Source organism: Gallinula chloropus (assembly GCF_964237585.1).
Source record: "Gallinula chloropus genome assembly, chromosome: 4".
NCBI lineage: Eukaryota > Metazoa > Chordata > Aves > Gruiformes > Rallidae > Gallinula > Gallinula chloropus.
The window spans coordinates 78,023,544-78,035,376 of NC_140088.1; the positions used below are offsets into that span (position 1 = coordinate 78,023,544).

General features: G+C 50.7%; 1 protein-coding gene across 1 annotated transcript; it reads right to left on the minus strand.

Annotated features, from left to right (window-relative positions):
- Positions 1–835: 835 nt before the first annotated feature.
- On the minus strand, positions 836–3,756 carry SFRP2 (secreted frizzled related protein 2; the record flags this gene model as incomplete). The annotated part of the gene is made up of 3 exons (XM_084263750.1): positions 836–1,140; positions 2,559–2,639; positions 3,264–3,756. The coding sequence occupies 3 exons, from the start codon at positions 3,754–3,756 to the stop codon at positions 836–838; spliced, it is 879 nt and encodes a 292-aa protein (XP_084119876.1).
- Positions 3,757–11,833: the final 8,077 nt, after the last annotated feature.

The window sequence follows — 11,833 nt, forward strand, 5'->3', positions numbered from 1 at the left end:
GACACCTTTCTCCCAGTTCTCCCAAAACAGATTAAAGTGAATGCAGACTGAGACAGTTGGTAAACTATAATGTAAAGTTTATATACAAGAATATAACATTTATCTGGAGTATTTACAAGGTTAATTAAAGCAATATTTTACAACTCTTTTAGGTTAACCACTAGGTATATTACAGTTAGGCTACAGATGGTTTAATTTGAAAAAAAATTAAAAAACAAACAAACAAAAAAGTTGCATTCAGATCAACCAGCTTCAAAACTTATTCATTTGTTCTGAGAGAGAAGGGCTCAGACTTGTGGAAAATTAAGTGTGAGAACGGTTAATATACTCTTACTGGTGCCTATGTATCGCATGCAAGAGTCGTAACATGATCTTTATAGCGTTAATATAGGTGGCAAGCTGTTTCGCCTCGGTGAGAGTCATACCCACTGTGACAGGCCAGTCATACACATGGCTGTCTTTCTCTGCATCTCCTACTTTGGCACAACAAACATGCACGTATACAGAGAAGCAGCAATATAAATGAACCAGCATTACCAAAATGAAGAGGGAAAAACCTCAGACCAAAGTCACATTTGCAACTATTAAAAAAAAAAAAAAACCCAAGCTTTAAGCAAGATACTTTAATACTTCCCAAAAATAGTCATGATTTTTTTTTTTTATTACATTTTAACCTATGTACAAAAAGGGAGGGCTCCCTCTCCTCTTGGAGAGCGGTCACCATGTCTCATGCCCGTGGCATCTCAAGGCTTAGAAGGGCCGAAGCAAGAAGGTGCGGGAGGCCCGGAGAGCTCGGGACAGAGGTGGCTGCTGGCTGCAGCCAGGGCCAAAGCCACTAACACTGCAGTTTGCGGATGCTGCGGGAGAAGCGCTTGAAAGCCCGCTGCCCTTTCTGCCACCGCTTCAGAGAGGTGATCACCAGTTCCCCTGCTTGCTTTTGCCCCATCACCAAGTAGGGCACGTTGATGTCATTCATCTCATCGCAGGTACACTGGAGGCCACCTTTGAGCCAGAGCACAATCTTCCTCAGATCCCTTTCCGTCAGCCCATTCAGCTTGTAGATGGTTTTGCTCTTTGTTTCGGGGGTGATCTTGGTATCCCCATTGATGTAGGCAATCTCCTTCACTTTTATCTTCAAGGCTAATAGAGGGAGGGGAGGGGGAAGTGGGGAGAAGAGAGAGAGGGAGAGAGATTGAGAGGGTTTTTTTCCCATTAGTGCACATAAAGAGGACCTGGGGAGGGAGGTGCTCTATTGCTAATTAAACTGTCAGGACTGACAGAAGAGGCAGCAGGTGGCTCCATTTCTAAAGCCACAAAGGGCATGCAAGTCATTTCAGTTTGAATCAACCTTAGGGTTGAGGGGTTTTGGGCTTCTTTTCTTCTCCCCTCCCCCTCTTTTTCCTTCCTTTCTAAATTAATATTTTCTCCAGCTTTTCTCCTGTTTGCAAACAGAGGGAGGGCAGGTTTGCTTCAGTAAGCAGCCCTCTCTTTTTTTGCTGGGAGAGGAATCTTCCTGAAACTAGAGTTTGAAGGGGAGGCGGAGAGGCAAGTACCTAGACCTAATCTGAAACCTGATCTCTGCTGCGGCAGAAAACTTCTAAACTTAATTTATTAGGCTGGAGAGGATTTTAGGCAAACCTGTAAGGAAATGATATTTCGCATGCATTGTTTTTTTGAAAGAATAGATCCCGTGGAGGGCAAATTGGTCCAACAGCTGCATTCGATTTGGTAAAATAACTAGGAAGGGGATACAGGGCCCTGTAAGAATCTGTGGGGTGTGTTTAGCTTTAGAAGGATTTATCTGAGTGCAATTTACCAGGCCGAAGCTATCGGTTGTTTTAGCAATTATGTCCTACAGTCATGTTTTCAGGTTTTGGGTGGTGGTTTGTTTTTTGTTGTGTTGCGTTTATTTTATTCTTTTAAAGAAAGACTTCTGAATTGCTGTAGGTACTTACACTGCAAATCTGTCTCCAGGTATAAACATTGACCTAATAGAAAAGGATTATTCCCTTTTTGTCCTGAAATGCTAACATGTGGAAAATGTGCTGTGCAGTTGTATGTGTCCAAGGGGCTTCCTTGTCCTCTTCTAACCCCAGATCTTCCCATTAACTTTGTATCATTTGACAAGAGAAGATAATGCATGGACAATTGGTGAAATATAGAGCTTCGTTCTTAATCTGCGGAGAGAGTCCTTCTTATGTGAGATTGGTCATGCAGCTCGCTCCTACACATCTAAATGAAGCTTTACTCTGCTTCTCCCCAGGCGATAGTCTGGATGAAAGATTATTTTTATTTCTTTTTCCATTTTACTTTCTGTTTGGCTTGCCAGCAACATCCACATAGAAGAGCACTACTTCGAAACAGCAAACAAAAGGACTATATTACGGTTTATTCCGAGATGGAATTTTGTGTACTGTGACCCAACAGTCACACAGGTTCATCTGCAGATGAGACAAAGCCCTGCCTTTATTTAGACACATCCCTCGCTGGCTCCGCCGGGAGTTTTACCTGATCCCCAGTTCTCAGGTTTCAACCGAGGGGGCTCGGCTTCCACTTACCAAAGTCGTTTTTGCAGAGGTTTTCCACGATGTCGTTATCGTCTTCGTTTTTGTTTTTGCAGGCATCGCAGACCTTGGGTGCTGGAAATGCAAGGGACAGTCCCCGTCAGGCTCGGGGAGACGGGAACAGCAGGTGGCGTTGGGATCCCTTCGGGAAACGCCGGGCTTCCATCCCTCAATGGACGGACTCGCCCCGCGCCCTCTCCCCCCCCCCCCCCCCCCCGCCCCGGCGCTGCCCGTGCGCTTTTGAGGCGCCCTACCTTGCTGCAGACCCGCTGCGGGTTCGGGGAGGGGGCATGGTGTGCTTTTTAAGGGTTTTTTACGGGGGAGGGGGAGGCACACAACACGACGGTTCAGCGAGGATCTTTGCATAAGGAGATTGGCCCTCTGGGACCTGCGCAGCTCAAGTCTGGGGTCTTGGATATTTTTGGGGACGGGCAAAGATTGAGGGGTGCGGGCAGGTCCCAGGTTCACAACGGTGCCTGCAGTCTCCCCGGTCCCCTCGGGAAAGCTTCCTTGAGCCTGACCTGCGGCTCTCCGCCCCCCCCCAACCCCCCCCCGGTTCCCCCCGACCCGGCGCGTACCGTAACGGGCAAGGGGCGCCTCCGCTCCCCTGCGGAAAGCTGGAGAGGGACCCCGCTGCCGGGGCGGCCCCTCGGGGGGCTGACGTTGCCGGGCCAGGGGCAGCCCGTGAGTTCCTCTTACCTTCCCTGGTGACCGGGAGGATGTGGTCGCTGCTGGCCAGCGGGATGCAGAGGTCGTTGTCCTTGGGGAAGCGGCTGCAGTCCAGCATGTCGGGCCAGGGGAAGCCGAAAGCGGACATCACCGGGGCGCAGCTCTCCTTCACCTCCTCGCAGAGCGAGTGGCAGGGCTGGATGATCTCGTCCAGGTCGTCGATGCAGACGGGGGCGAAGAGGGAGCAGAGGAACTTCCTGGTGTCTGGGTGGCACTGCTTCTGCACCAGCGGGATCCAGGTGGAGGCCTGTTCCAGCACCTCCTGCACCGTCTCATGCCCCAGCAGGTTGGGCAGCCGCATGCTCTGGTACTCGATGCCCCGGCACAGCAGCATCGGGGCGGGGATGGGTTTGCAGTTGGAGCGCTTGTAGGAGAAGTCGGGCTCTCCGAAGGGGAAGAGCCCGGCGGCCGAGCCCATGCACTGGGACACCAGCAGGAGCAGGGCGCAGAGACGGCGCTGCATTTTGGGGCGCGAAGGTGGAAATGGGGCGGGGGGGGCCGCTGGTGAAAGTCTTGGGGGGCCGGGGTGGCGGGGCGCGGACGGGCGGCGCGCCGCTGCCCTCAGCCGCAGGCAGCGTCCCCCAGCCCGGGCTCCTGCCTGCAGACGCGGACGGAGGGTCTGAGCGAGATACGGGGGCAAACGGGAGTTTTCTGGATTTTTTTGTATGCAAATAGCAGGGGGAGCGGGGGCTGGGAGGAGCCTGGTGACAGCCATCCAGAAAGGATTGGTCACTACTTTCTCGGTCTGCTTTTGCTCAGGGGGATTGTCTTTTGGCAGGAAATCCTTGCAAGAAACGTTACAGCGCGAGCACGGGGAAGGGGGGAAAAGATCCCCGCGAACAAAGAGCCACGAAAGCCCGAGGAGCTCCTCGGCCGGGCAGGGAGAGAGGGGCAGCTCTCAGGCCGCGGGTAGCTGGACGTGAGCTCTGCGAAACGGCGGGAACCCCCCCAACTTCTGCCCCCGGCCACCCCTGCCCGCGTTTGGTGCTTCCCCTGCCAGCGGATGCGTGATGTGGCCGGGCCGGTTCCCCAAGCAGGGGGCGAGGCTGTCTGCTCCCTCAGCCCCCGGGGGGTGTCTGGCACCTCCGCCCCCTCCCCGCGCTGCTGGCAGGGCTCGGCTGGGGGCTGCCGGCTTTCCTGGCCCCCTTCGGCTCGGCAGCGCCCAGCTTCTAGGGCTGCCCAGCGGGGTCCTTCTCCTGCCCCCCTCACCTCTTCCGGCTCTCTCCTGTGAGGAGTGAGGAGCTGCAGTGAACCCCGGCCCTACAGCCCCTAGATGGTCTTCGACCACCACAAGGGGTTTTACCCCCGTGGGCGCATCCAAGTGTTTTTGAAATCCTGTCACCTGGCACGTTTTTCTGGGGCTAAGAGGCTGCGGCTGGCTCTGTGCAGCGTAGGCACATCCCTGTCTCTTCACTCCTGTCTTCACCTAGAGACTCCCCTCAAGAGTTATGCTTGCACTGATTTACCACAAAGGGGAAGACAACAGGAAAGGCACTGGGACCATGACGCAGCTTCAGTGTAATTTGGATATTTCTTGGATTTTTAGTAATATTATTTATGAGATTATTATTGAAAAGACTGGGCCTGCGTAGTATCATTTTGTGGTAAACCACATTCATTAATCAACTACAAAATACATCTCCTTATAGAGCCGTTTTATGGGAAGCTAGCCTTAGCCACGAGGACTTCTGTAAATTGCAGCATCCCTGTACGTCCAGTGTCCAGACTGAGCTTCCTGGGGGTCTGAGTTGCTGTTTCTGGCATAGGAAGGAGATTGGGAATCTCCCTTGGGATGGCATGGGGCTGAAGTGGCTGCCCCAGGCAGGCTGTTGTCACTCGCTGCAGCCAGTGCCAGCTCCTTCAGAGGTTTCACCATCCTTTCCAGCTGGCCGTGCTCTCACGGGTGTGATCTCCCTGTGGGCTAGCCTGTTAAAGTTGTTTCCTACCTGGAAAATAAATGTCCTGAGTGTCTAATATCACTTGTGGAAGTGCTTAAAAGCAGTTTATTTCTTACAGCTCCACATATTCTTGCCATTTATTATCTGTTTTCAACTCATTCCTTTAAACGGTAAATCTGTAAACTCTTGGCCTCTGTCAGCTTCCATGGCACCGAGCCCCACCAATGACGTATGGTGCCCATTTTAAGTCTGTTTTGCCAAGTGCTGAGGATTGCCAGAGGCTGTAGCAGTTGCCACTTTCAGGAGATGTCAGTTCCAGCTCACAGTGCTGGTCCCACTGACCTCTGTCCCCAGACTCCAGTGGAAGGGGACCTAGCAGCATGTTTGATCTTACCCTGAATGGATAGGCTATTCAACAGGTCTTTGTAAAATGGACATGTTTGTGGTTTGCTTTTCTCTCCCTCCTTTTTGCACTGCTGCTCATTTTTTGGAGTCATTGACATCCCTTCAGGTGGGTCTCAGCATGATCAGAAGACAATTTGCTTGCTCCATAAATCCCTGGTACACCACTTGCTAAAGACCAGGCTGTCTGCTGTGTGAAAACAGGGACCCAAATAGCACAGACACTGTTTAGACTGAAGGTAATAACCATTTTCGGGGTGGAGGATGAGACATTTCCAACAGAAGGCTGCTCTTTTTTTAATTCACCAGAGATGTTTGCTAGTTTGTTTCCTGGCCACAGGAAAAAAAGGAGGAAAAACAGACTTTTTCCTGGACTAAGCTTTGATTTGAGACAAGGCTTTGTAACACCTTACCATTTCCACTTTTAATCACCCTTGGCGAACTCATGCACTCTGAATTTGAAACGACCTGAGACCATGTAAACAAAACCAGCCCAAGCCTGCAGCCCCGTGCCGTCGTGCCCGCCCTCGCCCTGATCCCTTGCAGGGGGAAGCGCCGGCATGGGAGGCTGCCACCCTCTCTGCAGACTCGGGTACGGCCTTCCCGACCCGCAGTCCCGAACGCGTTCTGCAGTCGTCGTGGTTTAGCAGGGTGATGCGGGCCGGGCCTGAGCGGCACCGGGCAGCTGCAGCGGGCTCAGACCTGCAGCACCCCCAGGGCGCAAAGGGTTTTCATTCTAAGTGCTCAGAAGTTTAGCAAAGCGCAAGCAGGAAGCGCAGCTTTGGGGGGTCTGTGCCAGGCTGTTCAAGGGTGAAGGAGGAGACAGCCGGAGCCTGAGAGTCGGGGGGTCCCTTCAGCCTCGGGTGGCAGATGGGGGCCGGCTGACCTTGCAGCCGTGCGCCGCTGGGCCGGCCCCGCTTGGCCAGCATCGCCTTTTGGGAGGGGTGGGGCTGTCTGAAAGGCGGGTCTGGGCCGGCCCTGGGCAGTAGGGCCGTGTTTCGGGATGTCCCGGCCGCTCTCGGCTTCCCGGGCTGGCAGGGGGAGAGGGCACAGCTCGGGGGTATCCCGGGGGAGCTGGTCCGGCGGGGTGGGGGTGTCCCTCAGCACGCGCCCGGGCCAATAAACAGCCGCTGTTTCACGCTTAATTTGGAATGGAACTAATGAGTTCTTCGCAGCTGTGGGCAGTTTAAGCCCCTCGGGCCCCCGCCCTGAGGGCCGCGCTCGGCGGCGGCCGCTGCCCCGGCCCGTTCCTTTAAGCGAAGGTATGGCTGCTTATCGCGGGCCGACGCGCCGGCCTCAGGCCGCCCGAGGAGGCAGGGCTGGGGACGGGCAGCTCGGATGGCGTCTGCGGGGGGGCTTCACCGCTCTCCCCGGAGGCTGCAGCCGCCAGGTAAGGGCGCTAAGACCCCCGCCCGGGAAGGCTGCGGGGGGCTGGAAGGTTTGGGCATCCTTCCGGGTGAAGCTCAGAGCGACGTGGTCCGAGCTAGGGGGGAGCCAAGCAGGGCGGCGCTCCTAAAGTGCGGTGGTGTTTTAAGGTACTTTGTGTTGTTTTAAAGAGAGCGTAGGTTTTTCAGCTGCCGTGGATTCAAGTGCCGTGGGCGCTTAAGCCGCTTTAAACCGCCGAAAGTAGCATAAGCATTAAGCCATAAAAGCTGTTAAAGCGCCTTTAATCCTTCTGTGTTTAAACCACCTTAAATCTTGGGGCTGAAGTGAGAGAATGAGCTGCCTGGAAAAAAAAAAAAAGACCCCGATCTCAGTCCCACCCTCCACCCTCCCCCCCACCAAATAAATCCTGAAACAACAAACAAACCCCCAAGCCATCGCTTTAGTAAGAGTTACCTGGTGGATGGTGGTGGAAATTGATGAGCTGCGGGGAAAACGACTCAGGTCCTCGGTGTCTGCAGGGAGTTGGGAGCAGCATTGCGTTCTGAAGTGCCCGGTCTGTGCCATCTGTAGCAAAACCATGGTGCTGCTACCTCTAGCTATCAAGCCACAGCCTGAAGGCCGATCTGTATTTTTTCCTAGCCAGCCTGTGAAGCTGGGAAGTGGAAGAGGGAAAGCATACTGACACGTTTGCCTGTCCGCTAAAAAGCGGGCAAGGCTTGCTTCAATGCAGGCAGCAATAAATGCTGTCAACTTTTTGATGTGGCTGTTGTATATTTTTCCAAATCCACTGCCTTGAGGTCACTTAGCCCCTTACCTGGCCATGTACTGTATACAGGCATCTCTTTGCACCCCAGCTTCATTGGACACTATGACCTGTTGAGATGCTTTGCTGATGTGATGAGCAGAGTTGAAAGCTGCTGTCACCAATGGCTTCCCAAGTCTGTGCTCCATATTCCTTTCTCACCAACCTGCAGGCAGCATTGTGTTTTTTGGTTGCAGAACTGTGCAATAACTGTGGCTAGAGGGGACCTCAGGAGACCACCTAGTCCAACCCACATGCCAAATTGAGAATTCAGCTAGGTGGCTTGCAGCCTTACCTAGCTGAGCCCTCACTTTGGGTGCTGGCATGCTGACCTGGGATGCTTGTTTTAAGATTGTCACAGCTTCTCTGCCCTTCCTGGAGAAAGCCTTTAGCTTTCAGCCCCAGAGCAGCTTGCAAGTTGTTTTCCTGCTGTGGGAGATGGGAAGACAAGGATGGGTTATTGGCCAAGCTGAGGGAAGTGATTTGCAGAGGGAGATATGCACCCGTGGAGGGCAGCCAAGTCTTACCCAGCACAAAGCACCCACCTTTCCTGAGCAGCTATGTGCTGCTTTTGTCCTTGAAGGGGGTTCAGCCCCACTGGCTGCTCACTGGTGGGAGTAGCCAGACCAAGCACATTAAGGAGACACTGACTTCAGGGGCTCTGTAAGCATAACCTTGGATCTTGAGGAACTTGCCCCCAAAGTTGAGAAAGCTCTGGCTTTTAAACTCTTTCTTGTCAGCCATAAAATGGCAGTGGTGAGGACAAAATTACTTCCTCCCCATTGATGTAAAAAAAAAAAAAAGATGAAAATGTCTGCTTGCCTTTAAAAATGGGCTCTCGTGTCACACTACCAAAATATTATTAGTATTTGGATCTTGCAATTGCATTTGATAGGAAAAAAATAGGATTGCACAGGTTTTGATGGGAGGCAGCTCAGCAATAGATCCCTCCCGACTCTGTTTCGGTGGCTGATAAAGTGGAATTTAACATTTTCCAGACCTGGGACTGGGCAGTGGTCTTGTTTTCTGTTACCACAACATTTAAAAGCTCCATTGTCAAAACTCGCATGGGCCGTAGATATATCTTCCTCCCCCTTCCCTGTTCTGAAAGGAACCCTACGAGAAATCATTTATCTTTTTTCCCCCTTTTCTTTATGCTTTCCATTCGCAAGGGTGGCTGCAGCGCAGCAGCAGGCGCCTGGGGCAGGCAGGGTGCTCGGCCTGTGCCCGGGCAGGGCTGGGTGCTGCTCTGGGCAGGGAGGGGGGGAGGAATCATATTTGGGCTATGGGAGAAAAACCTCACGATGGCGCTTGTGCACACCGTGTCGGTTTGGTTTCTGCCCGGTGACATGGTGTATCGATCTTCCACCGCCTTGTATCGGCGTTCTCCTCCAGAAAGGGGCCCGAAACTCTAGACCACCTTTAATCAGGACTCGATGTCACGAAGGGGAAAGATCAAACCGGGGCTGATTACTTTTAAATGGGAACAAAACCCCCTCACAAAGGAGTTTTCTAGGGGGTTTAAAATATTTATTTCAGTGGTGATTCCCTCAGTAGTTTCCCTGCATTTAGTATCTTAAACATTTCAGGCAGGTTTTACCAATTTGGAGTATTTTCCATAGGAGCATTATTAAATGTTATCCCAAGCCTCTGGTTTTTAATGTTGCACTGTACTCCCCTCGGTTTATGTTATAAGCTTGGATGCTGTATTACATGCACACACACACGTAGATAATAAATCTAGATTCAGTTGCATGCTAGTGCTGTTGCAAGTGACAGACCTTGCAGTGTATCTGACATATATCTATATCTGGCTACAGTGCTTGTGATGGTGGGCATTTTTGCTTATGCAGAATGTCTGTTTGTGATTACTGCTCCCTTTATTATCTATCTAATCGAAGTGCTGGACGACAATTAAGAATAGTAGGGACTGTGCCCCAGAGGACTACCATTGCATGGCACCTGGTGTTCCTAGTGCATCTTACTAAAAAAAGCTGTAATGTCACACATCTTTCCTTTCTTCTTTCACCCATGGCTGTTATTTGCAGCCTGGTAGTAGCTGGCACCTTGAGCCAGGAATGGCCGGGTTTGCAGGTAGACAGCTAGTCTAATGACCTCAAGGTTTGGATGTGTGCTCCTTGTTGGGATAAATTGTTTTAAAATAATAATGTGTAGCCAAATGCTTTTCAAAAAGTACATTCCAGTGAACCTGTTGCCCAGAGCTATGCTATTTAAAACTTTATTAAACGTGACTTCAAATAAAGCAATGAAGCAATCAGATCAATCTGACATCATGATCAAATCAACAAATTAGTCTCTGCATTTGATTTGGGTTAAATTACAAAGTTATTTCAATAATCAAACTAGTAGGCACATAATCAGTAATTAAAATATATCTGCAGACTATAAAGTTGGTATTTCCAAATATTAAATGCATCCAGATGTTTGAGGCCCGTTCTGAAGGCTGACCCAGAAGCAGTTTGGGTGACGTGGCTTACGACAGTATTACTTCTGCAGTTTTCAGGAAGTTCAGAAATGACTGAAAAAAGCAGCAACGACAGTGACTTAACATCATCTTCCATTTTCCCTTCCCCTACTGTTCTGCTTTCAAGCTAGAAATTTACAGTTTTACCTTCCTGAACTTGACATGGAAAAGTAAACTGGGAGAGCCTTGTCAGGAAACCCCAGTCTCAAATATGTTTTAAAACAGTCGTCTTCCCCAGCTGTATCGTTTTCACATTGCGTGCACATGCTTGTGTAACATGGAGATCTAAGTTTTAGAACCACCCGGTACGTGTATTAATTGCTCCGGCTTTGTACATACCTTTGCTTGTTATTCTGTTTCCGTCATTTTCAGTAGTCTCGTCTCTCTTGTCTACGTGGCTAATCCATCTCAGCCTCCCTCTGCCCAAACATGGATTTCCATGCCACGTTTTTTTCAACCCAAGACTTGGTTTGATTGAGTTTCAACCCTACCTGGTAGTGCGGGGCCTTGTAATTAACATGTATGTGTTCTGCAGGCCACCTGGGGCAGAGCCCCGGGGCTTGTCACACTGCTAGCAGTGATGACTCTGCCCAGGGAGTTTGTGAGTTAAACCAGGAACCATTGTAGCTGAGACAGTTGGTGGATAAGGCAGGGTGACAATGTGCCAAGGAAGAGTGCAACGGTTGGCTGCGCACCAGGTTGGCTTCTCTGTCCCACTCCAAAGCTTGTTGTGACTGTGTGGAGGTAGAAGTCCTGCTCCTGACCGAAGGGGCACTTACGTGTGAGTTAGTGGGGCTGTTTACGGGTGGCATTCATACATTTAGTCAGGGGAAGCATGATGTAAGTACTGGGGAAAAGAACTGTTGTGCTGTTGTCCTCCCTTACTATCTTAATTTGCATCTTGAGAGATTGCGATGTGCTAGAGCAACAGCTTTTCTAGACAATTTGCTTACCAGTTAAGTTGTGGGCCTTTGTTCAGGTACTCTGGTGCTGTCTGTAAGTGATACAGAAGGGCTGCAGCCTGACACTTGACAGTGAATGAATTCTAGCCAGCTGGTCTGACCTTGGGATCCACAAATTGATGCTTGGTCTTCTGGTCTGGCTGAAACTCCGCTGCTTCTGAGGGAAGTGTCTTGCAGCCCACGTTCCCAACTGATACATTGCTGGCTTGCTTTACCCTCTGCAAGGAAAACTAATATTCGTTTGGAAAAAACGGTGAGAATGTAATTCTCTGCTTTACTTGGGTGATATTTTTTCCCCCATAAGGTTTCAGGGCGAACGATGTTTGTTTAGTTTCTGTAAGTGAAGTTGTAGCAGAAAGTATGTTAGGGTCAGCTTAGAATTAATATTTACATCTGTGAGTAAATGGTGAAATTACCTTGTTTAGTGTATTTCTGTAAACACTGGAAATAAAGGTGCTGTGGTTTATAGGCATGTAGCCTTTGCTTCTTAATAATGTATAGAGTCACACATTTGGATCGTGAAAGTGTTCACACTGAAAAAAGTGAGCAAAGCTGAAAGCAAGTCGTGTTGTCTTCATCTGCTTTGGCACAAGTTGTGTTGAAAA